This window comes from Cebus imitator, unplaced genomic scaffold, assembly GCF_001604975.1.
Source record: "Cebus imitator isolate Cc_AM_T3 unplaced genomic scaffold, Cebus_imitator-1.0 Scaffold109, whole genome shotgun sequence".
NCBI classification, from domain to species: domain Eukaryota; kingdom Metazoa; phylum Chordata; class Mammalia; order Primates; family Cebidae; genus Cebus; species Cebus imitator.
The window spans coordinates 5,292,246-5,318,453 of NW_016107424.1; the positions used below are offsets into that span (position 1 = coordinate 5,292,246).

The 26,208-nt window shown below is 42.5% G+C and overlaps 1 protein-coding gene and 1 long non-coding RNA gene across 5 annotated transcripts in view; one reads left to right on the forward strand and one right to left on the reverse strand.

The window, feature by feature from the left end:
• LOC119472622 overlaps positions 1–16,239 on the reverse strand; it is an 18,155-nt gene extending 1,916 nt beyond the window's left edge. Inside the window, exons 1-2 of the long non-coding RNA XR_005201778.1 lie at positions 16,038–16,239; positions 15,487–15,585 (exon numbers count right to left, since the gene is read on the reverse strand). This is a non-coding gene — a long non-coding RNA (uncharacterized LOC119472622). The remainder of the gene's footprint in view (positions 1–15,486; positions 15,586–16,037) is intronic.
• The window catches only part of NDUFAF6 (NADH:ubiquinone oxidoreductase complex assembly factor 6), a 32,864-nt gene continuing 22,871 nt past the window's right edge, over positions 16,216–26,208 (forward strand). Inside the window, exons 1-4 of one of the 4 annotated variants that reach the window (XM_037741878.1) lie at positions 16,225–16,441; positions 20,279–20,378; positions 24,096–24,218; positions 24,984–25,110. Coding sequence is in view for 2 of the 4 variants with exons in the window: in XM_017538141.2 (XP_017393630.1) it covers positions 16,245–16,441; positions 20,279–20,378; positions 24,096–24,218 (420 nt within the window). In the remaining 2 variants the exon portion in view is untranslated. Of the gene's footprint in view, positions 16,442–20,278; positions 20,383–24,095; positions 24,219–24,983; positions 25,111–26,208 lie in introns of all 4 variants that reach the window. The other 3 variants (XM_037741879.1, XM_017538141.2, XM_037741877.1) reach the window with 3 other exon arrangements.

Below are 26,208 nucleotides of genomic sequence, written 5' to 3' on the forward strand. Positions count from 1 at the left end.
TTTTTGTGGATACAGGGTTTCACCGTGTTGTCCAGGTTGGCCTCAAACTGCTGGGATCAGCTGATCTGCCCATCTTGGCCTCCCAAAGTGCTGGGACTACAGGCATGAGCCACCACATCCTGCCTATCTAGTGCTTCTTAATGAGCTATAAGGACAAAGGGATGAGGAGACTGAGGTGAGGGGTCATACAGAGGCATGTAGAGTCATGGAGACAACCTTACAGGAAGGGAACAAGGGGATTAAGCAACCTGATTTCCCTTTCCTTCATCTCTCCCTCCCTTTCTTTGATTCTATATGAACCCAACTAGAAGCCAGAAGTCATGAGGGTCCATCGATTTGGTCCACACAGGTCAACCCTCCAGGTAGAAAGTAGGACGAAGGGGAAGAGAAGATCTGACCTAAAGAGGCAAATGTATTTTGCCACAAATTTCCATGAGCTTTCTACCAATGCTTAGGTATTTAGTTAGCCAGTAGCTGGTTGTCTAGTTCTATCCAGTTCTTCCTGATAACATTTCACAGTTCATAGAGGCTGAATATGTATTAGAAAATAACAAAAGTGTTTACCTGCTGACTCCTAGGATGCCCTACAAATTGGATAGGTAGTGTCAACTCCTACTTTTCTAGTTTCAGAGTTATTTAGTGTGTTTTTCTTTAAATATCTAGCCTGTCAACTCCTAAAAATGTACAATCCAATACACTTCTGCAATCATGTGCACTTGGAACAAGTCCCTAATTAAATGATGACATTCCTTGAATAAAGACATTTTGTCATACTGCTATCACCTCCACCGCTCATCTTGGTTTTTCAGTATTACAGAAGTTGCCAAACATGAAGACTATGGGGAATAAGATAATGTATATTCATATGTCTACCATCCTGATTTAGAAAATGTTAATATTCTGACATGTTTGCTTTAGAATTTTTTTTTTTTTTTTTGAGACAGGGTGTCACTCTGTCACTCAGGCTGGAGTGCAGTGATCACAGCTCACTGCAGTCTCAACCTCCAAGGCTTGAAAGATCCTCCCAACTCAGCCTTTGAGTAGGAGGGACCACAGATGTGCACCACCATGAGTGGCTAATTAAAAAAAAATTTTTTTTTGTAGAGATGGGGTTTCCCAATGTTGCCCAGGCTGGTCTTGAACCTCTGGGTTCAGGCAATCCTCCCACCTTGGCCTCCCCAAGTGCTGGGATTACAGGTGTGAGCTACCATACCTGGCCTGCTTTAGAATTTTTAAATAAATAAAATATCACCAATACGGTGAGGGTTTCTTTTTATCTCCCATTACCTCCTATTCATTAATTCATTCATCCATTAACTTTCATGTCAGAAAAATGTTTGAGCAACTACTCACTAGATTATAAAGTCAGGGGATAAATACAAATGAGCTTAAGTCTTGTTCCCTTTCCTCAAGGCGCTCCCAATCTGTTTTGTGGGGATAAGAAAACATCTGAGAAGGCAGGTGGGCATGAGAAGAGGGGGTGTGCAACCCAGATATTGGGGTAAAAACACAAGCATAAAGATGCCCATCAAATACAAATTGTATTGAACTGATGATCTTGGTACATTAGAGGACAGCAACCCAATGCAGGTGCCAAAAGAGGAATGAGAAAGAGAAGGAACAGAACAAGATAAAGAAAGAAGAAGAAATGACATCATAAGCCTTTAGGCTCCTAACCACTTCCCCTTACAATACACACAATGGGTGATAGGATGATGTTCACAGATATGCTATATTCCCTGGGTATTTGACTTAGGGGCTATGGCATAGATAAGGTATTTGTAGTTTCTGGTACATAGCTGTAACTCCAGCCTTTTCTCTCCCATGTTGGAATGACATTATCACCTAGATAATCTAGTCATCTCTAATATACATATGTCTGTGTGTGTGTGTGTGTATTATATGTATATATTTATTTATTTAGAGACAGAGTCTCACTCTGAGGCTCTGGCTGGAGTGCGACGGCATGATCTTAGCTCAATACAACCTCCACCTCCCGGGTTCAGGTGATTCTTCTGTCTCAGCATCCCAAGTAGCTGGGACTACAGGTGTGCACCACAACCATGCCCAGTTAATTTTTGTATTTTTAGTAGTGACAGGGTTTTGCCATGTTGGCCAGGCCGGTCTCATACTCCTGGCCTCAAGTGATCTGTTTGCCTTGGACTCCCAAAGTGCTGAGGTTACAGGCATGCACCCCACTCATCTCTAATATATATACAAAGGAAACCATAGTATTTTCAAACTTTGGTTCTCTATTCTAATTAGAAACAACTTGTGCAGCGACAACCCACCATACCCATGTGACAACTATGACAAGTCTTGTCTGTGTCTTATGTAGGAGCCACCAACAATCTTCCTTTTCACACATGTGATTTTGTGTGCATTAACTCTATAGAACATTTAGCAGGTATGCACCAGAATGGCTGATGGTCCATTTTTGGTAGGTGTGAACAGATAGAGAAAAAAAAAAACTAAAGATATTACAGTTTTGGTATTGAAAAATTGGCAATATAAGAGTGAAATGGATAAAACTGTAATTGCCTAACAAAGTGACCACTTTGCCTCTTCTTGTTTCTGACAGAATAGTGTGATAGGTGTCTTTTTAGTAAATTAAAAATCTATTACCTAATAGGTATTTGATACTGGCTAATTTTGTTAGTTTCTAGTGCCCCTTCCATACTAAATGTGTAACCAGTACTAAATGTTCAAAAACTGATGAATTGTTAGATGACTTTCTTTCAGATCTAAAATTGTACAATTCTATATTTTTTAAAAAACAGTAATTGAGGGCTGGGCATGGAGGCTCATGCCTGTAATCCCAGCACTTTGGGAGGCCAAGGCAAGTGGATCGCATGGGGTCAGGAGTTCGAGGCCATCCTGGCCAACATGGTGAAACTCCATCTCTACTAAAAATACAAAAATTAGCTGGGCATGGTGGCAGGCACCTGTAATCTCAGCTACTTGGGGGGGTGCTGAGGCAGAAGAATTGCTTGAACTCGGAGGCAGAGGTTGCAGTGAGACAAGATCGTGCTGGAACCCCAGGAGGCAGAGGTTGCAGTGAGCTGAGATCGCGCCATTGCACTCCAGCCCAGCCGACAACAGCAAGACTCCATCTCAAAAAAAAAAAAAAAAAATTTTAGCTGGGCCTGGTGGCAGGCGCCTGTAATCCTAGCTACCTGGCAGGCTAAGGCAAGAGAATCACTTAAACCCGGGAGGTGGAGGTGTCAGCGAGCCAAGATCGTGCCATTGCACTCCAGCCTGGGCGACAAGAGAGAAACTCTGTCTCTAAATAAATAAATAAATAAATAAAAAGGTAATTCAGGATAAGTAAACTACAAAAAGCATGATGCATTCAAGTTCCTCTTTTTTATAATTGGTAATAGTTTCCCTAAAATCAGATAACTACAAGGCTTGATAATAACTTTTAAACAAATAGTAGGAACTCTTCACAAGGGGAAATACTCCTTTCAATTTTGTATTTTCTTCATATTCTGCCATTCTTAAACTTGCTGAGTCTGATTTGCTCTTTCAGTAAGTAAGATTGGAAGCGTGTATGGTGCCTTCTTATAAATGAGAAGGTCCCCATTTGGGCTGAGGCAGGCCTGCAGGCACATGCCTCTCTACGTGGAGGGAAAGAGTACCCTTCCTCTGAGCAGAGACAGCCCCACATCAGCCCATACCAGCCCCTCTTGCTCCCTTAGCCAGGCATGTTTGTGCAGTGTACACACTGCATTACCTGGTCCTTATTTCCAGTGCCAAAAAACTTGGCCTTTCTGTGCACTAAACACCTCCCCATGCTAGGCACTTGGCCAGGCACTGGAGATAAAAAAAGAGGAGTAAGAAAATGTCTACCTTTGGCAGTCTGGGAAGCGGGCCATATAAACAGATCACCACAATAAGAGCTGGCAAAGTGATCAAACAGAAACACATAAAGTGTCATAAGATCAAAACTGAGGGAACAACTCTTTTTTTCTTGGATGGGGTTATGATCAAGGAAAATTCAGGAAGAAAGAGGCATTTAAATAGGCATTCATAGGATGAGTAGAAGTTCATGAAATGGGAAAAGGGCATTAGAACTTTTGCGGCGACAAGAACAAACTTAAAACTCTCTTCCTATTCCCCAAATCTCAGGAAAGCCTTAGGTTGTGGCTTACTTTGATTTAGATCTTGAATCACACCATTTTTTGGGGGGGAGGGGGTTTGTCTTTCTACATGTCTTTTTGCCTTTCACATGATCCAGACAAGCTTAGAAGTGGTAAAAACAGTGTAATAAACAGTGTTTATTTGCCAGGACTGTCCTCTGTGAAGCTCTCTCAGAAGTCTGTAGAGGCCGTAGGTGGCTGGTTAAAGGTTGGGGATTTGGGATTATTACCAAATGGTTTCCTTGAAGACATGGCACACAAGGACATTCCAGGAAGAGGGAACAGCATAATCCCACAATATTTTGTTTGCCAGATGGAAATATCTTCAGTGACAAACCCTTAACTTAGCACCAGGTATGACCTTCAGTTATGCAACAGAATTGTGGATCAGCTAGGACATAGTTTTGCAAAACCTAGACTACTTATTTCCCTAAAAGAATGTTTTGTCCAGAAAAAGTATCCCAAGGCAAGAGACTATATTTCCAATTCTTGTGAGCCTTTTCTCTTCTTGGCACATGCTACTGGTTGCTAGAAGAATGAGGAGAGAGTATGTGCATAGAACAGCTTCTCACAAGTCACTGTCATTCTCAGAAAGAAACTCAGTATGTGTCCATTTGGCAGGAAGTCAGAGACATGTTTTCTAGACCATTAAGAGATAGCAGTCATATGCCAGCAGCAAACTGATTGCATGGGGCAGAGGTGGGGAATGACTTTTATTTATTTCCCATAGTAGGCCCTCTGATCTTGCTTTGATGTTTTGAAATAATGGTGTCCTCTGAACCGGTTTGTGGAGTTCAAGGCAGACTAGAAGCTTTATTGGGCAATATTCTACATAGTAACAACATCATCAACAACAACAAACTGACTACATTTTTACTGATTAGCTCCAACTGCCTATTTCAGGCCACACACTGATTAGAATGGTTCTCCTTTGATGAGGTTGTGCCCAGAGGCAGCACCAGCCTTCCAGAACCTGCCCCAGGGCCCTCATTACAGCAATCCGATAAAGCAGAAAGCACTCAGGAGTACCTCTCCAATGTTCATGATCCTCTAGTGCCCAAGACATTCCTTCTGAAGCACGCCACAGACTAGGTAATGAAAAACCCAGCCCACATTAGTACCCAGGAAGGGGTCATTAAAGAGAACATGAGACAAACTCAAGAACACTTTGTAAACTCAAAAGGAACACAGCAGGTCAAAGAATAAAGATCATGGGCAGCAGCAGAGAGTCGAGGAAGTGTCAACCTGTATTTAGGGCTCCTGCTAAACAGAGTTATGTGTCAACAAAGAGCATCCAGGAACGTATCATGCATCAGAATATCCTCATTCACCCTTAAAGGCTTCCCATTCCTCAGCTCAGGAAAAGCTTCCCCATCCCCCAGTTGCTTACATCAAAAATTTTAAAACCAGCATTTATTTCTCCCTTTTATTTCTTCCTCCCCCATTAAATCAACCAGCCAACCAACCAATCAATTGATCAGCAAACCCAACCTCCAAATTATAGACTGATGTATCCACCTCTTTATATCTCCACTGCCTCCAACCCAGTCCAAGCCTCAAGAATTTCTTGCCTGTACAACATGAATAGCCTACCTACTGATTTCTCCACACTCACCTTGGCTGCCTAATACCCCTAATTTCTGTATGGGAAAGGTCTTTGTAATATTAACAAACGATAGACATTAACAAGGAAAAAGTTCTGTAGATTTGACTGTCAGGCCTCCAACTCCAAGCCTGGCCATTATAGTCTTTGTGACCCGCACGTACACCTCTGCATGGTCCTCAGGAGCCAGAAAGTCTGAAGTAACCACAAGTAACTAGGTGGCCACAGAAAGAAGTGAAACAACTTGTTTCTGCCTCAACTAATTGCTCTCCCCCTGCAACCTGCAAGCATAGTTCCTGCTCAGCCTTTTGGAATTTCCCCTCGGGACATTGGATTTCTCAGGACTCCCACCCTTTAACCATGTAATTTAGTGCACCCTCCCCTCTGCTTGCAACTGATAACCTCCACCCTTATGATCTTGCCTGTTTATAACAGATGGCCCCTACCCTTGTGATCATGCATTCCGTGACACCCTACCCCTCCCCAAGATAGATTACCGACCCTTACCCTGTGGCCATGCATTCTGAGATGACTTTCCCCTCCCTAAAATAGATTACCATCTTTAACTGACCACTTGCCCCAACCTCGAAAACCAACTCCTATCCCACTGCCCTCCACTGGCTCTCTTCCGACTCACCTCGGTGAATAAACAGCCGTGTTGCTCACACAAAGCCTGCCTGGTGGTCTCTTTATGCGAGCGACATGCCTAACTTTCGGTGCCAAAACCCAGGACGGGGGAACTCCTACAGGAGACCAAACCCCCTACTCCTTGTGCTCCCTGCATGAAGAGACCTAAGACCTAGGTTCATCAGCCTAGCCCATGCATCCACTTACCATCCTCAGATCAGGTAAGCGGTTTGCCTCAACTCTTCTCTTTAGCGCTTTTCGCTGCCTGCCAGCTTCCTTCTCCTTTGGGTTTCATTTTCCTCTCCCTTTCAGCAGAGACAAGGAAAACTGGACTTTCTGTGAGGTTCATGACTGGAAAAAAATCCCACATGGGTCACGGAACTGGGAAGACAGTCTTCCCTTGGTTACTGATCATTGCAGAGACGTCTGCTCTGGTCACTCACTCGTGCGAGACCTAGACAATTTTTGTCAACAAACGGGCAAATGGTCTGAAGTCCTTTACTTCCAGGCATTTCTTTTACATTCCAATCCCTCCCTAATCCCTGCTGTCAATGCATCCCGTCCCAAATTTTCCTTCTCTCTCTTCTACCCGCTTCCTCCTATCTCCTTGTCCATCGACACCTCCAACCTTTCTCCTCCCTGCCTGTAGGAACCAGACCTTAATCCAGCCCTCCCACCTTCCCAGCCTCCCTCCTTCTCCTCCTCTGCCCACAACCCACTTCCTTATGCCCCTCCATTACCGCCCCCCTCCCCCACCGCCTACCTGGTCAGGCTTGCAGTTTAGTCCCATGGCCAACTCCTCCACCCCTACTCAACAACTCCCCTTTCGGGAGCCTAAGGCATGGTGAGGGCGCATGTTAGTTTCTCTTTATCCAACCTTTCCTACATCGGCCAGTGGTTAGGCTCCTTTTCATCAAATCCTCCAATACTTAACCCAGTCCTATAATCTTACCTGGAGTATCTTAAATGTCATCCTTACTTCTACTCTCATCCGTGAAAAACATTTATCACCCAATTAGCCCTTAACATTAAAAAAGCTACATAAATAGAAATCTGGCCCTCAAACCCCACAACAGGAATTAATTAATCTTGCCTTCAAGGTGTTTAACAATAGGGAGGAAGCAGTCAAGATGCACTGCATTTAAGAACTACAGATGTTTGCCTCTGCCGTAAGACAAACCTCAGTCACACCACCAGCTCACAAAGACTTCGAAGTGCTCAGACTGCAGTGTCCAGCTGCCCCTCCCAGACCTTGCTTCAAGTGTCGGAAACTTGGCCACTGGGCCAAGGAATGTCCGCAGCCTAGGATTCCTGCTAAGCCCTGCCCCGTCTGTTTAGGTCCCCCACTGGAAGTCGGACTGTCCGACTCACTCATGTTCTTTGGCTTGGCTGCTAAAGACTGATGCTGCCCAAACATCTCAGAGGCCCCCTGGACCATAATGGACATTGAGCTTTGGTAACTTACGGTGTAACGTAAGTCCATCCCCTTCTTAATCAATATGGGGGCCCAAAACTCCATGCTAACCTGTCTCCTTGGCCTCCATAACTGTTGTGGGAATTGACGGCAAGGCCTCCAGGCCTCTCAAAACTCTCCAAATCTAGTGTCAGGCCAGCACTCCTTTCCATATTATTTCCTAATCACCCCCACTTAATCCTGTTTCCCTGTTAAGCCAAGATAGCATAACAAAATTATCTGCCTCCTTAACTGTTCCTGGGCTACAGCCACTCCTCATCGCTGCCCTCCTCCCTGAACCCATACCTCCCTCAATAGCTTCCCTTATGTCCACCTACCTTATCCCTAGGGTGTGGGACACCATCTCCCCATCCATCCTGTAGTGCCAAACCCCTATACTCTCCCTAACTTCTCTGAAACTCACTCGAATTCCTGAGGAACATAAATACCCTGCTCCTGCCTATCCTGCCACTTCACCCTCTTCCTCCATTCTGTGCGCCAGGACATTTCCTGGTTCCACCCCCGGCTGCCACCCTTAACTCTCTTCTAAAGTAAATAAATAACCTTTTCCAAGGTACCCAGTGTAACTTCTCTGCATATTCCTCCTGCTCCCTTGGCTGCCCCACATAATTGCACCTATTATTTACCTGTATAAAACCCATAACTTAACCCATTCTTTGCTAAACCAATCCAACCCAACCCTTTTCCTTATACACTGCTGAAATTCAGGGTTGTGCAACTGGAGTTCTTACACAAGAGTCAGGTCTGCATCCTGTTGCCTTCCTCTCTAAACAACTTGACCTCATTGTCCTAGGTTGGCCCTCATGCCTACGTGTGGCAGCTGCCTCTGCTCTACTCCTTCTTAAGACTTTCAAAATCACAGGCTATGCCTCACTTACTCCATAGTCTTCAGGTTTAGCATCCTCTGTGCATCTTCCACATCTGTTATCTGCCCCATGTCTTATCCAACTCTATTCACTCTTTACTGAAACTCCCACTGTGACTATTGCACACGGCCCTGATTTTAATCCAGCCTCTCATTTAATACCAAACATAAACACAAGCCCTGAGCCCCATTACTGTATCTCCCTAATCCATATAGCATCCTCCCCCTTTCCACATAGTTCTGTCTCTCCCATTCCAAACCCAGACCACACCTGGTTTAATGATGGCGGTTCTTCAAAGCCCAGTCAGTTGACACTCGCTAACGCTGGTTATGCAGTTGTATCCCATTCATCTATCATTGAGGCTGCCATACTCCCTCCCTCTACCACTTCTCAGCAAGCTGAACTAATGGCTTTAACCCGTGCTCTTACTCTTGCTAAGAAACTATATGTAAATATCTATACTGACTCTAAATACACCTTCCACATCCTACATCACCATGCTGCCATATGGGCAGAAAGGGGCTTTCTCACTACACAGGGATCTTCCATTATCAATGCTTCTTTAATAAAACCTCTCCTTAAAGCCCTTCTCTCAGCCAAGGCCGAAGTCGTCCACTGTAAAAACACCAAAAAACTTTAGATCCCATTGCCCAAGGAAATGCTTTTGCCAATGAAATAGCTAAGAAGGCCGCAAACACACCAATATCCCCTCCTAGTGGACGATATTTTTCTTTTTCATCAATTACTCCTACTTACTCTCCTGAATCCTTAACCTAACGGTCGCTTCCCACTCAAGGCAATTGGTTTTCGGATCAAGGAAAATTCCTTCTTCCTGCCTCACAAGCCCATTCTATCCTCTCTTCTTTCCATAACCATTTTCATGTGGGATATAAGCCTTTGGCCTGTCTCTTAGAACCTCTCATCTCCTTCCCTTCATGAAAGTCCATCCTTAAAACAATTACATCTCAGTGCTCCATCTGAGCACTTTTACAGGGTGGATTGAAGCCTTTCCTACTGGAACAGAAAAGGCCACTGCTGTTATTTCTTGTCTGTTAAATAATATCATTCCCCCATTTAGCCTGCCTACTTCCATACAATCTGGCAATGGCCCTGCTTTCATTAACCAAATCACACCGAAGCAGTCTTTCAGGCCCTTAGCATTCGATGGAATCTCCATGCCCCTTACCGCCCTCAGTCATCAGGAAAAGTAAAAAAGGCTAATGGCCTCCTAAAAACACATCTTACCAAACTCACCTTTCAATTAGAGAAGGACTGGGTATCCTTCTACCTATTGCTCTTCTCCAAATTTGTGCTACTCCCCGGGAACTCACTGATACAGCCCCTTTAACTCTTATACAGCCACACCTTTTTGCCTGGGCCTAACCTTCTCCCAGACACTAGCCCTCTTGGAGACTATCTTCCAGTTCTCCAGCAAACTAGGCAGGAAATCTGTCAAGCTGCTAACTTCCTCTTACCCACTCCAGATACCCAGTCTTATAAGAACATCTTACCCGGATGATCAATGCTGGTCAAGGACCTAACCCATCCAGCTCTACAGCCTCAGTGGAAGGGTCCCTACCTGGTTGTCTACAGTACCCCAACTGCTGTTCATCTACAAACCCCTTCCTACTGGGTTCACTGGTCCAGGATTAAACTGTGCCCATGAGACGACCAGCCTAGCGCATCCACCTCCTCTTGGAAGTTGCAAGTACTCTCTCCTACTTCTCTAAAGCTAACTAGAATTCCTGAAAAGTAGACACAAACCATAGATGATTTTAGTTTATATCCTAACATTGACAGGAATCCTTCTCTTAACTTTGCTATTTGCAGCAGGACTCTACACAGTCACCCCAAAAATTTGGTGTACACCTCACAAGCTCTCTATTTCTGTTGCTTTCTATATGAAAATACTTCTGATCACCCTTCTTGTCTACATTTAAATGCCCTATGCCTGCTTGCCTTGCCAGTTCACTGTTTTCCTCCATACCATTTTAGCTAATATCTCATAGTTCTACCCATAAACTTCTACCCTCGATTCCTTCTTTGAGTGGATAAATGACCTTGTGTGGCAAGGGACACTCCAATTCTTTCACCCGAACGAAGTTCTCCTCTTTTCTACTCACTCTTATTCCCGGTCCCATTCTGTCATTCCCTACTCCTTACTAATTACCTTCCAACCCTTACTCCCCTAATACCTGTCTTCCTTCTTTTATTCGGAGCTTGCATTTTCCAATTAGTCTTTCAGTTCCTACAAAACTGTATTCAGGCCATCACTAATCACTATATACGGCAAATGCTACTTTTAACAACCCCACAATATCACCCCTGTCCCAGGACCTCTCAGCTTCCTAAGGCAAAATGCCTTCCCAACCCTCCCCGTTCATTTGCCTGCCTTATACCCAGTCCTATTTCACAGCAGAAACACCAACACATTGCTCATGAATTCCAGGCAATGCCTGGCTAATGTCAAGATGCACCATGACACCTGGTCTCCAGAACCCACAGATATTCCTTTCAATCCAAGTCTTCTGGGACCACCCCCATCCAACCTTGGCCCAAGGCTCCATCACCACCCACCTTAAAGCTATTACGCTTCCAAGGACTTAACCAAATACTAAACTACAAGAATCACAGGCTTTTCTTTCAGGTGTCCACGCAGCCCCCTGTCATGCTAGAAGAAGCCACAAGAAACATCACCCCTACTCTCTTCTCTAACTTTTTTCTTTATACATACACAAAAAGATGGGAATGTCAGGCCTCCAAGCCCAAGCCTTGATGACCCACATGTACACCTCCCCAGGAGCAGGAAAGTCTGAGGTAACTACAAGTAACTCCAGCAAACTAGGCAGGAAATCTGTCAAGCTGCTAACTTCCTCTTACCCACTCCAGATACCCAGTCTTATAAGAACATCTTGCCCGGATGATCAATGCTGGTCAAGGACCTAACCCATCCAGCTTTTAGGTGGCTACAGAAAGAAGTGAAACAACTTGTTCCTGCCTCAACTAATTGCTGTCCCCTGCAACCTGCAACCACTGTTCCTGCTCAGCCTTGCAGAATTTCTCCCCTGGACACTGGGTTTCTCAGGACCCCCACCCCTGTAACTATGTAACTTACCACACCCTCCCCACTGCTTGCAATCGATAACCCCCACCCTTATGAACATGCCTGTTTATAATAAATGACCCTTCTACCCTTGTGACCATGCATCCCGTGATGCCCTTCCCCTCCCTAAAATAGATTACCACCCTTAACAGACCATTTGCCCCAACCTAGAAAACCAACTTCTATCCCACCACCCTCCACTGACTCTATTTTCAGACTCAGCTCACACATCCGGGTGAATAAACAGCCATATTTCTCACACAAAGCCTGCCTGGTGGTCTCTTTATGCAAGTGACGCACCTAACATTGACAACATAAAAAGCTGAAAATTTTGAAAGTCAAAAAACATCACCCCACATATTTCTTACCAGTAGGAACAAGGGGCTGGGGGCGAGAAAACTTTTACTTTGTATTATACATCCTTCTGTATTATTTAATTTATTCAGTGACTATGCATCTTTTAAAATAAAAAATACATACAATAAAACATGTTATAAATAATTAAAAGTAAATGCACTGATTATTTGACACAAATATGACAAGAGACTTAACAGTCTTAATATACAGAAGCTCATACAGATCAAAAGGAAAAGCATTAAGACCATTAAAATAAAAATGGGTAAGAAAACAATTTATACTTTGAAATGAATAAATTTTTAAATTTAAAACATGGTTAAGGATGTTAACAAAATGTTGAAAACTGAGTACAAACATGTAGTAAACAAATAAAAAATGTCTCAATAGTCAAATAAGTACAAACTAAAAGTGAGATATCTAGTGACAAGTTTAAACTAGTGAAAGAAAAGAGAAAAGTGAAATATCACTTTTTGCCAATTAGAATAGCAAGACTATTTTTAAAATTTTATAAATCTAATATTTTATCCATAGTTTGTGGGAGTATATAATTTACTTGGTAAGAAATTTGGCAATGCCAGATATCCGAAAGATTCATAGTCTTGATTAGTGATTCTATTTCTAGGAATATATTATAAGGTAATAATCACAGATATGAACAAAAATTTAACCATAATCATAACAGTAAGAAATAAATATTTGGTCTCTACCCTTGGTTCCTAACCCAGAGCTCTTAAAAGCCTTATAATTTCTTGACTGGTAGGGGTGAGGGAAGCATCTCTTGTTATAAATTTGTTATATTTGTTCTTTGACCTTCATCTATATCCTTTATAATAAACCAGTAAATATATGTGTTTCCCTGAGATGTGAGAGCCATCATAGCAAATTATCAAACCTGAGGAGGAAGGTCCTGAAAATCTTTGATTTGTAGCCAAGTCAAACAAAAGCATGGGCAACCTGAAGACTCACTAATTGCTACTGGCGTCTAACTGTGTAGTCTTAAAAATGCTTGGTGTAGAAAAGCTATACATTTAGTGTCAGAAGTGTTGCCAAAGTATAGAAAAATAGATTATTTTTCCTTTTTAATAGTGGTTCATCTGAAAATTATTTAATTGTGGAAATTATAAGGATTGAATAAGGGCATAGTTAATGGGTTACATCTATCAATAAGATGAATATAATGCTGTAATTAAAAATGTGTATGAAGGTTCAATATAATAAAAATACCAGTCTTCCATACATTAGGTATAAATTTAACATAGTTCCAATAAAAATACCTTCAGAATTCTTTTAATTGAAAAGCTGATCCTAAAACTCGAATGGGAAAATAAACAATGGCCAGGAAGACCAGGAGAGAGAAAAAGAGTAATGCGGAAGGACCAGACCTACCAGAGAGCTATGAAAACATTTTGTAAAGATGCAATAGATGCAAAAGAGCTTACTACTAGAGCATTAATAGACAAATGAAACATTATAGACACAAAATATATACATAAGTTTATTCTGTGAAAAAGATGCATCTTAAAGGAGGAAAAGATGGACTACTGAGTAAATGATAGTAAGACAACTACAAGATATAAAGAAAAAGGTTGGATCCATACCTTCCTAATATTTACCGCTTCNAAAAAAAAAAAAAAAGAAATGTAAAAAAATGTACAAGTACTACAAGAGAAAGCAGAAGGACTAGAAGAAAGCAAGGGATAATTATTATTATTATTTTTTTTTGAGGCGAAGTCTCGCTATGTCGCCCAGGCTGGAGTGCAGTGATGCGATCTCGGCTCACTGCAACCTCCGTCTCCCAGGTTCAAGCGATTCTCCTGCCTCAGCCTCCCAAGTAGTAGCTAGGACTACAGGGGTGAGCCACCACACCCAGCTAATTTTTTTGTATTTTTAGTAGAGATGGGGTTTCACCGTGTTAGCAAGGATTGACTTCGTGATACGTCCGCCTCGGCCTCCCAAGGTGCTGCAATTACAGGCGTGAGCTGCCACACCCGGCCCTGGGATAACTATTCTTTTAACACATTTAAAATGGGGAAGGTCTTTCTAAAGATTGCGCAAAATCCAGAAACCATAAAAGTAAATATTGTAAATTTAACTACACAAAAGTATACTGTAAAATTTCGGCAAGGCAAAGATTCCAAAAGCAAAGACAAAACCAAACTGGGGAAAATAATTGTGATCTATATTACAGACGAAGGACTAATCTCCCTCATGTGTCATGGCAGCTGGGTTCCCAGAGTAAGTGATGAGAGAGAGAACCCAAGATGAAATATGGAAGGTGCAAACCTTTTATAACCTAATCTCAGGAATGACATTGAGTTTTTCTTTCAAATTTTTCTGATTTGTTTCCCCGTGGTATGATTTATCTTGTTTCTTGCCTTTGTTTTTCTTATAAATTTAAAAATCAGATTTAGAAGCTTAATTAACTTTATGTTAAGCCTTTTTGCCAAGAATATTTCATATGTAGTATACTGAACTTTATGTTTCCTTTTATTAGTGAAGCAACTTTCCCAGAAGCACCACAGTGGACTTGTTCTCAAATCTAATTGGCCAGATCAGGGAAATATGCGTCCTGGACCAATCACTGGAGATGAAAGTGTAACACCCGCCACTGGGGTTCTGCTACTACACAGGATGAAGAGCGGTGATCTCAGGGTGTTAAAAAACAAAGTTGGGTGAATTGATTAGAGTTTGTAGGTCCAGAGGACAAGGTGCTCTCCCTTGCCTTTAAACAGAAACATCAACTTGGGAGTCACAAAGGGAAGTGGCCAGAGTTGAGGCAGAAAGGTAAATACAGGCCACATCATGGAGGGACCATATAAAATACACAGTAAATGCTGCCAAGTAGGAAAAGGTCATGATCAGATGGACATTTTAGAAAGAACCAGTCAGGCCACAACATGAAAAGTTTAGGCAAATCTGGAGGCAAGAGGTGTCACTGGGATTCAAGTGTAGGCTGCAACTGGCTGGGATCAGATAGTTGGTAGCAGCTAGACCCAACTCTAATATTTGAGGGGCCTGGGTAAGAGTACCAGAGGAGGCCAACATACCATGTGAACAAGTATTCAAAAGTTATAAATCAATTTAGTAAACTGTCAAAAACTCTGTCTTCCTGCCTTGATAAATACATCTTCCTAAGGACCTGAAAGGTGAGGTTTACATTGAGAATTCTGACTCCTTGGAGTTCCATGCTGGACCTTGGAGGCCCAGAAGAGTAGGCTCTGGCCTATGGCCTTCCTCGCTTCCCTTCCGTGCCCAAATAAGATTGTGGAATAACACAGATATTTTGAATGTTTGGATCTTACCCGACTACTTACTATTTATGTGAACCGAGGCACTTCAGCTTCTACAATTTTCAAGTGACAGCCATTAGGGGTAAAGTAGGAAACAAAATAATGGCTCTGCCCTTATGGAACCTAGAGGATAGTGGGAGAAAAAAAATCAGTAAGCAGGTGAGCTACAGGTAGTGGTTGATAATAGCCTACTGTGTGGCTTCTCTCAGAGATGTTTGGGCTTTTCTCCGAGAGGTGTTAGGTGGCCAGTGGTTCCCAAACAGGGCGACATTGCCAGAGGTCTTTGGGCGTGTGTGGGCGTTTGGTTGTCACCAAGCCTGGGCATTCACGTATGGCAAACTTCCAGCAACGTGTGGGAACAGTGCTGTTGTGCCCAAAGTGCCAAGGGCGCCCCTGTTGAGAAATAGTGCGAGGTGTTCTGTCCTCATGGGGGATTTGGAGTGTAGGGGTGGCGGGGCGTAATTGTGGCAGCTACTTCTTTCACCAGTGGCACCCGTCACTTCTTGTGGGTGCTCTGAAGTCACCTGTAGATGCACGTCGGGGAAGGGGAAGAGCCCAGGAGGGTTCGGACGTACTTGGGTGGGTCATTCCTGGAACCCAGGCCGAAGAGCCGCGGCAGCGGCCCAGATGCAGAGGACGACAGCGACACCTGGCTCTTCTCCGAGCGGCGTCCGGAGGCGGCCTTCCAGCGACTCAAAGGCGGGGAGCGGACCTGCAGGGGCGTGGCGGGGCGTGGCTGCGCGCCGACGGCGTGGGGTTGAAGGGCAAGCAGTGCCGGCGTCATGGCGGCCTCCGCGCAAGGCTTGGCCCGGGGGCAGCTGCGGCTCCGCACTGCCGGCCTGTGCTGCCGCCGGCTGTCTCGGGGTCTGTACGCTCGCGTGCGGCGGCTGCCCGGGCCCGAGGTGCCTGGGCGGAGCGTGGCCGCTGCCAGCGGACCGGGCGCCTGGGGCACTGACAGCTACTGCCTGGAGCTGCTGCGGTGAGCGAGCACGACCTTCCCTGGAGGGAGGTCCGGAAGCGAGGTCCGGGGGTGGGAGCGGCTGCGCCTGACGTTTGAGCCAGCGGACCAGCGCCTTCCTCGTGCCCCGCTGGGTGTGCGTTCTAGTGGGCGCCGGGTGCGGGTGTGTGGAGGCGGCGAGCCCACAGGAACATTCACGTGGGTCACAAAATTATGGCAAAATTCCTTCGAATGCCCACGCTTATCGCCTTATCTGAACCCTAATTTTAACAGAATTCAGCGTTTTTGCATGAATAATCTTTTTTATTAACAAAACATTTATTAATTTTAATGACCACGGTAGCCAACTTTCTGTGTGCCCGGCATTATGCAAAGTAGATTATGAGTAATTAGTCTTCAAGTTGCCACAGACAAATGTAGACCTATCATTTAGGGTTGTAGTAGAGGAGCATTGGAACAATGTCTGACATAAAGGCACAGTGAGTGGAAGTCATTTTAATCTCATTTAACAGGCAAGGAAACGAGGTTTTGTAGTGATTAGAGAATTTGCCAGAGGTTCACAACAATAGCCCTGTAAAGTCAAGGCCCTGAAGTGGGAAGGCCTGGCACTTGGGAGTTGCTCCTTAATCATTTGTAGAGGTGGGTTGGATTAGTCAGATCACCTGGCTCTTGCGGCAGGGGCCCTTAGGAATCCAGGCCTTACTGCTGAAAACAGTTGCTTAGCCCCTCTCCCCTTCTGCTGCGTGTCATTTGAAACAGTGGGGTAAGGTCTCAAAGTACTTGGTCTGAATGACTTACCAAAAGTACTCGAATAACTAAACTAACTTCAAGTTGATTATGCAAGTAAAACCTTTTTTAAAATATTTAAATATATTATTAGTTATTTTTGACTTCAGTCCTATGCTGGCTTTTCTCAAGTATATATACTGTATTTACAAATGGTCAGGTACTTAGCTTGTCCATGGGGGCACTTGACTCTAGTGACTTGTTTCAAAGGCTGAATTTTGCAGGCAGACCTGATTTGAGAGTATTAATCCCAGCTCTAGCACTTGGGAAAGTTACTTTAAGATTCCATTTTGGCTGGGCACCATGGCTCACACCTGTAACCTTAGCAATTTGCTAAGCTTTCCAGACCAGCCTCAGCAACATAGTGGGACCCCTTCTCTACAAAAAATAAAATTAGCCGGGCACAGTAGTATGCACCTGTAGTCTCAGCTACTCGGGAGGCTGAGAGGGGAGGATCACTTGAACAGGGAGGTTGAGGCTGCAGTGAGCCAAGATCTTGAGCACTCCAGCTTGGGTGACAGAATGAGACTCTGTCTCCAAAAATAAATAAATAAATACATAAATAAATTTAGTTTTTTCCTCATTTGTAAATGTTTGATAGCCTGGTTGTGAGGATTAAATGTGATGATATAGTAAAAAATGCTTAGCAGAGTTCAGATACTTAACAAATAATAAGTTTAAAAAATGAAAACAAACTTGAATCGAATTTCTGGCTTCTAATTGCCCATCAATAATCACTGCAAGATTTGGCCTCTGAAATTGTTTGAGCAGGGCTGTTTTGGATGTGCATTTTATGCAAGGCCTCCAAATATCAGGAAAAATACCAGGTCATGACTTCAGGCTCGCCATCTTGGGCTTTCCTAGTAATTTAGGTTCCTGGGAAAATCTCAAGCCTAATTTACATAGGTGTCTCTGTCTTTGGCCTTGAAGAGGCTAAACAGAGAGCCTCAGGCTGTAGTGAGAAGGTGAGGAGGTATTACTGGTGGTGTTGGAGTGCATGAATGTTCTTTACTCTCCTGCAGCTTTACCAGGGAATCACTTCCTTTGTGCCTCAATGGCACAGTCTAGGGTACTAACACACAAGCGTCCTAATACCCCATGTGCTTGTTTCTCATATGTCTGTCTGTCACGACTAAACCGAAGCTAGTGCCTGTCTTCAGTGTCTGGCACAGTGCCTGGCACATAGTAGGCACTGCATAAATGTTAGAATGAATGAGAGGTTATTGGCCCTATTGCCATATAAAGTTGAAATTATACATCCTTAATATGGCATTTCTCATTATCTAGGACAGCTCTCAGGTAACTGGATCTTGGTTAGATGCTTAGGACATCCTTTTATATCCATAGTTCAATAATTCATATTTATAACAATGATCCTAAGTGATGAAGAAATTCCTAATTAATCAATATATCTTGTTTAATGTGGTGAAGGGGGTAATATGGTTTAGAAAAATTTCCATCCAAAATTTAAAAAATAAATTTGTTAATAGGGCAAATCCTTAGCTGTGTAGAAGACTTTATTTTCCAAATGTTGTTACAGTTCTATCTCTTCATTTCATTTTTCATTTCCCTCTAAGAAGCTTGAAGTACTTCACATATTGCTTATTTTTAGGAAATAACTTTGATAGGTTATCAAGCCTCATTTGCAAACTGGGAAATAGGCGTGATTGGTGTTATTTCTATTAATAACCAGTTGGATGATGGAAGTTAAGATTGTAGTTTGATTCCCATTCAGTGTTTTTCTCACTATTTCATGTTAACTTCAAGTCTTTTAAACACTTCTGAAATTTGGAGACTTTTTTTTTTTTTTAAGATGGAGTTTCACTCTTGCTGCCTAGGCTGGTGTGCAATGGCATGATCTCGGCTCACTGCAACCTTCACCTCCCAGGTTCAAGTGATTCTCCTGCCTCAGCCTCCCAAGTAGCTGGGATTATAGGCATGTGGCACCGTGCCTGGCTAATTTTTATATTTTTGGTAGAGACAGGGTTTCACCATATTGATTAGGCTGGATGGTTTTGAACTCCTGACCTCCGGTGAGCTAATAGAGAACTCACTTATTCCCAAGGGGATGCACCAAGCCATTCACAAAGGATCCACCCCCATGACCCAAATATCTCCCACTAGGCTCCACCTCCAACATTGTGGGGATCACATTTCAATATGAGATTTGGAGGAGACAAATATCCAAATGTCAGAGCCCTAGCTTCTTTCAGTGGAGAATGGTTTCAGAAACCAAGATCTGGGTGCTAGGTGTGTTCATTAATACAGGAATGTGGGGTGGGGCCTGGGGTTATTGTTACTTCTAGGCTCTTTCAGCAGATGCTGCAAGGAAATATATATCTGTGCACAGTCTGACATGAGTTTTGATATCTTATCTCTGCCTTTCTATGTATCTGTCTATCTATGTCTTAAAAACCATAAATTCAGCCCAATATTTGCTCGAACTATTTTAACTTGATTTGTACTTTTAAGCTCATTTGAATTCTTACTAAAACAAAAGTGATTCTAAGACAGTTAAAATGATATGTACTAGATAAGTCAAAATAAATTGATAGAGATTAGGTGGCATTAGGGTACATTTTTCATAATTTTTGAGAAACAGATGTAAAAAAGAAGACATGTCAGACCTTTCCTGACCTGAAGCCTCACATTGTTGTTGTTTTTTGAGACAGAGTCTTGCTCTGCCTCCACCCAGGCTGGAGGACAGTGGCACAATCTGGGCTCACTGCAACCTCCACCTCCTGGGATCAAGCAATTCCCGGGCCTCAGCCTCTCAAATAGCTGGGGTTACAGGCACGTGCCACCATGCCCAGCTAATTTTTGTATTTTTAGTAGAGAAATTTTTAGTAGAGTATTTTTGTAATTTTGTATTTTTAGTAGACCAGCCAGGCTGGTCTCGAACTCCTGGCTTCATGTGATCCACCCGCCTTGCCTCCCAAAGTGCTGGGATTACAGGTGTGAGCCACTGTGCCCAACCTGAAGCCTTTTTGTTTTCAGTTAATTTTGGTCAGTATTTTTATGTGCAGCTTGGAAAGTGAGGAATAACTGTCTTTTTTTTTCTGTCTGTTACAGGAAACGGGATTATGAAGGTTATTTATGCTCCCTGCTGCTCCCTGCAGAATCCCGAAGCTCTGCTTTTGCACTGAGGGCCTTTAATGTGGAACTGGCTCAGGCTGGTATTAAGATCCCTTAAAATACTATTTGTGAAATGGTGATGTGATATGTTTAATGCCGAACAATCAAGAAATACAGTTGTAGTTTATATGTTAGATGTGTTTAATGTCTCTACTAGTGATTTCTTTTCCCTGCCAATTGTTTAGGCTTAATAATTCAGTACCAAAAATAAAACTAGCTAATGAACTTAATGTTTCCAGAAATGCCCTCGAAATTTGTTATTTCTCTTCCTGAGGCTATTATAAAACCGTGCCATTAACATTGCACATTTGTCTGTTAATTAAATAGATTAGTCAGAAAATTACTGCTTATTCTTTCCAACAATTACATAATTTACACGTCTATAGCAGTTTTTCAAAGCCCTTTTTAAATTGAGGTTTTAGCTTTAATGTGAATAGGGAATGAAAGCAATTGTAGCAAACTAGGACCTTAGATCATATTAACTCACTTTTGTCTTAAGAGTTCCAAAGGAAGGAGAGATCCTTCTTTTTTCTTCTTTAAAATGGAAAGAATATGTACGAATACAAAATAAATTGAAATGGAGGATGGAGATGAGGGAGTGAAAAGTGGAATAGCCTTAGTCGTCTCGGTAATAAATTGAGAGGTCAGATACTGGGAGTGAGGGAGCAGGAGAGGATTCAGAGTCTTGAAGAGAGCAGCAAATTTTGACACAGCTCTTCTGGGGAATATGGTAGGAAGTGAACAAGGAACAAATAAAAGGATGTGAATATGGCACCGAGGCACAACTGAGATTCACAACCATGAATCTGCAGTGTCTTATAGACTGGCTCTTTTTGCCTCTGCTATCTTCCTGGAAGTCATGGGTCATGATTTTTCACCTCATCATTTTTCAAGTGTAAACTCTACATCAGCATGTTAAGTCAGTCACAGTTTAGCCATAAATAGTTCCTACCTTGGTATTTATTATCCTTTTTAAATGATTAAAATCTAATTTTTTAATTTTAAATTTTAGAGACAGGTCACCGAAGTTGGAGTGCAGCGGCATGATCACAGCTTATTGCAACCTTGAACTCCTGGGCTTTAAGCCATCCTCCCACCGCAACCTCCCAAGTAGCTAGAACTGTAGATGTGCCACTGTGCCTAGCTAATTAAAAACAATTTTTTTTTTTTTCTTCAGAGACAGAGTCTTGCTATGTTGCCCAGGCTGGTCTCAAATTTCTGGCCTCAATCATTCTCCTGCCTCAGCTTCCCAAAGTGCTGGGATTACAGGCAGAAGCCACTGCACCCAGTCAATACAATTTTATTTTTAATAAATAAACTGCAGAGTTCCTTCTGAATTCTTGTCTCTTTGTACCTCTTTGTACTTCTTTGTATACTTTGTACATCTTGCTACTTCTTTTCACACGGAATCTTGTTTATTAACTCATTCAACAAATATTGATTGAGTGCAGGGACTTTATATAGACTATATTCAATGCTATTCCCACATAACATAAAACCGGGTCTGCACTCAATGAACAAATAAAGAATTCTGTAATGTATCAGATGGAGACTAGTGCCATGGAGAGAAATAAAGCAGGATAAGGAGGCTGTGAAGGCTGGGTGCGCCTGGGTTCCTATTTTATGTAGAATAGTTAGGAGAAACCTCATGGAGAAGGTGGCATTGGAGCAGAGATTTGAAGGAGGTGAGGGAGTGAGTTGTACCGATATGCTGGCAAAGAGTATTCTGGGCAGAAGGAACAGCAAGTGCCAACTCTCTGACTTGCAAGTGTGCTTAATCAAAGAACAGAAGAAGGTAGGCAGTTCAGCAGAGCAGGGAGGAGTGCCTGGGTGGAGATTTGGTTAGGGGCTCCTGGGTCAGAAAGGTCTTGGAGACACCATTACAGTCACTTTGGCTGAGTGAGATGGGAAGCCACTGGAGGATTCTGAGCAGAGAGACGTCACCTCTTGGTTATATTTTGAAAGGATTACTCATGTTGCTGTCTTGCTGTACTGTATGCTACTGGGTTATGAACATGAAACATTGCTAAGAAACCCACCCACCACCAGGATATTTGGAAATAATTTCATATATGGAAAAGTAAGAGTAGTACAAAGAATACTCACAGACCCTGTTGTTAGTATTCTGTCCCATTTGCATTATCATTCTGTCTACATAGGTATACATACACATTTCTCTTTTTATGAATCATTTCAGAGTAACTTGACTATACCATGACCCATATCCCTATAGACTTGAGTGTGCATCTCATAGGAATAAGGACATTCTCTTATATAACCACAGTACCCTTATGAAAAAAGAAACTTAACATTGATGCAGTACTTTTATTTGATCTACCATGTGGTTTCTGGTTTTGTCAAATGACCCGATAAGGTCCTTTATGGCATTATTTTCCCCTTCTGTATGGGATCTAATCTAGGATCATGTATTGCATTTAGTTTTCTGTCTCTTTAGCCTCCTTTATTCTAGAACATTTCCATAGCCTTTCTTTGCAGTTTGTGACATTGACATTTTTTAAGCAATACTGTTCCTTTTAAAAATTAGAATGGTTCTCACTTGGGATTTATTTTATATTTCATCAGGATTGTATTAAACTTACAGATTCCTAGTCTAATATTACCTAAGTGGTCTGTGTCCTCTTCAGAATCACAAGGAGGCATGAAATAGCCATCTGCCTCTCTGTGGTAATGTTAATTTTAGTCACTGAGTCAAGATGTTAATACTTTTTGCCTTGCTACTAATAGGCAGCCTGTGAGCAGACCTGTTAAGACCATGTTCCTTATCAAAATTTACCTCCTAGATTTAGCTTGTGTTGGTACTTATTGCCTGAGTCTAAGAAGGCCATTCTTTTTTTCTTTTTTTGAGACGGAGTTTCACTCTTGTCACCCAGACTGTGGTGCAGTAGCGTGATCGTGGCTCACTGTAACCTCCACCTCCCAGAGTCAAGCGCTTCTCCTGCCTCAGCCTCCCGAGTAGCTGGGATTATAGGTGCCTGCCACCACGCCCAGCTATTTTTTTGTATTTTTAGTAGAGACAGGATTTCATCATGTTGGCCAGGCTGGTCTCAAACTCCTGACCTCATGTGATCCACCTGCCTTGGCCTCCCAAAGCGCAGGAATTACAGGTGTGAGCCACTGCACCTGGCCAGAAGGCCATTTTTTTTTTTTTTTTTTTTTTTTTTTTTTTTTTTTTTTGAGACGGAGTTTCAGTCTTGTTACCCAGGCTGGAGTACAATGGTGCAATCTCGGCTCACCGCAACCTCCGTGTCCTGGGTTCAGGTAATTCTCCTGCCTCAGCCTCCTGAGTAGCTGGGATTACAGGCATGCGCCACCATGCCCAGCTGATTTTTTGTATTTTTAGTAGAGACGAGGTTTCACCATGTTGACCAGGATGGTCTCGATCTCTTGACCTCGTGATCCACCCGCCTCGGCCTCCCAAAGTACTGGGATTACAGGCGTGAGCCACCGCGCCCGGCAGAAGGCCATTCTTAATCAGTAATGAGTGAGGGAGACAATGTTATAATCTTCTTTTTAAAAATTACTTAAAGAATGAATCAGTGAATTTATTTAAAAATACATGCAATAAAATTCACTCTTTCTTGTATTCTATAGTTCTAAAAAATGTAGTTATGTGTTTACCACCATAGTCATAATATAGAACAGTTACATTAACTCAAAAAATTTCTTCAAAAATACTGATTTTTTTTAGGCAGTAGACGATGCATTTGCTAAAGTTTTAAAATCCTACTTATAGGTTAAAGACTCGATCTCTGAGAAAACAATTGGACTGATGCGAATGCAGTTTTGGAGGAAAACTGTGGAAGATATATACTGTGACAATCCACCACATCAGCCTGTGGCCATTGAACTATGGAAGGTAAAAACAACAACAACAACTACTACTTTTAATTTGTAGGAATATTATTCGAGACTACTTTTTGATGGATATAATTTGGATGCTGGTGATTATAGTGCAGTCTATCCTGAAAATATTTTTAGGCTTGTATATTCAGATCTATGTTAGTTTTGGCAGAGAGGTTTAAAATTACCCACTGATAATTTATACAGGTCTTTTGTGGATTTGGTTATTAAAGGAAAAAGGAAGAATCTGATAGCTATATAATAACTTACTTTTGTATTTTCCATATTTCCATATTTGCCTGCAGAATTTAAATCCCACACATTTTATGCTGTAACAGGTAAAATTTTCTGTTTTCTCTGCCTAGCAGGAGCTCCTTATACCGGTGTTTTAATCCAGATTCCGGGCTGTAGAACATGTGTTAATCCTTTGTGAAGGGAGACTTGCTCTCAGTGTTGTCCAGATACAAATCTAAAACTCCCTTGTCTAGGTGATAGGATTACCTATCCATTGTTGAGTTTTAGGTGTTAGAGAATGGAAACCTATGGGCTAGAGTATTATTTATATAGCTAAATGTATATCATAAATGGTTTTATAGTAAAGCAGCTGTATGGATCCCTCACTCATAAGCAGCCACACATGGCTTAGAAATATTCTAAACTGTGAGAGGAGGAAGGGAATCAGGTATCTTTCCTCACTGATCCGTGTCCCTGTTGTAATGCAATGATTGCCAAAAGAGGGTTTCTGTAACAGGAGCCCTGACAGTGGCACACCTCTTCTCAGGTCTACGTACCAGCAGAGGTAGGCCCAGTTTCTGGGCCCCAGATTGACTTCACAGAGCCCCAGTAAAGATGAAAAGCCAGACCCCCCCAACAACTGGGGATTGAGAAGAAAAATTGGATGGGAAGCTGTGAGTATTAGATTAGTTCTTTACCTCTGTTCATCCCACTTCAAGAAGCTCAACCTAGGTGACACACTAAAGTTTCCCTGGCTGGGTGCAGTGGCTCACGCCAATAATCCCAGCATCTTGGGAGGCCTGGGCGGGTGGATCACCTGAGGTCAGGAGTTTGAGACCAGCCTGACCAACATGGAGAAACCCCGTCTCTACTACAGATACAAAATTAGCCAGGCGTGGTGGCTCATGCCTGTAATCCCAGCTACTTGGGAGGTTGAGGCAGGAGAATCGCTTGAACCCGGGAGGCAGAGGTTGTGACGAGCCAAGATCGCTCCATTGCACTCCAGCCTGGGCAACAAGAGCGAAACTCCGTCTCAAAAAAAAAAAAGTGTCCCTAAAATCCAGAAACCCCTTCTATTTATTATTTTACACGTAAACTGGAGTATAGTGGAGGTGTATGTTAAGACTTGCATAAAAGGTTTTGGCCTTTGTTGGGAAATATGTGGAAAATTAGAGAGTCCTTTGATGCAAATTTATCTGTCCTTGGCTTCTCTTAAAAAAACGGAAGATATACCTCCATTACAGAAGGTTTACATCTGTGCCAGTTTAGGATTGCTAAATTGTCCAATTTTAATAGCTGCTTACATTTTGATAGTTAGTGCTGGCTACCTTTCGGACATGAGCAGAGTTGAAGCTTAATGTGAATATTTGAAAGACACAGGTCGTGTTTAGTGCAGTTGTCCTTGTTGTGTGTTCTCTATCCTTCCCCATCCTGCTGGAGCATATAGTGAATATTGGGTATTTGAAGCGTTGGGTTCTTGAGAAGATTAAATAGAGGGAACAGTGACAATGTGTTATCCAGAGAGCACTTTTCTACTGCACTGTTTCCTTGGTATTTTTAGGGTATAAGATAGTTGAATATTTATAATTTCTTATATATTCTATATGGGTTCCCCATTTCTCTGTATATGAATTTTGGCTGCCGTTTGAATTTATGTTTATAGTCAAGGTCTTTATTATATTGGACTTCAGTTTCCAGAGTTCAAATTACATTCAGCAAATTTCTTTTTTTTTTTTTTTGAGACGTAGTTTCACTCATGTTACCCAGGCTGG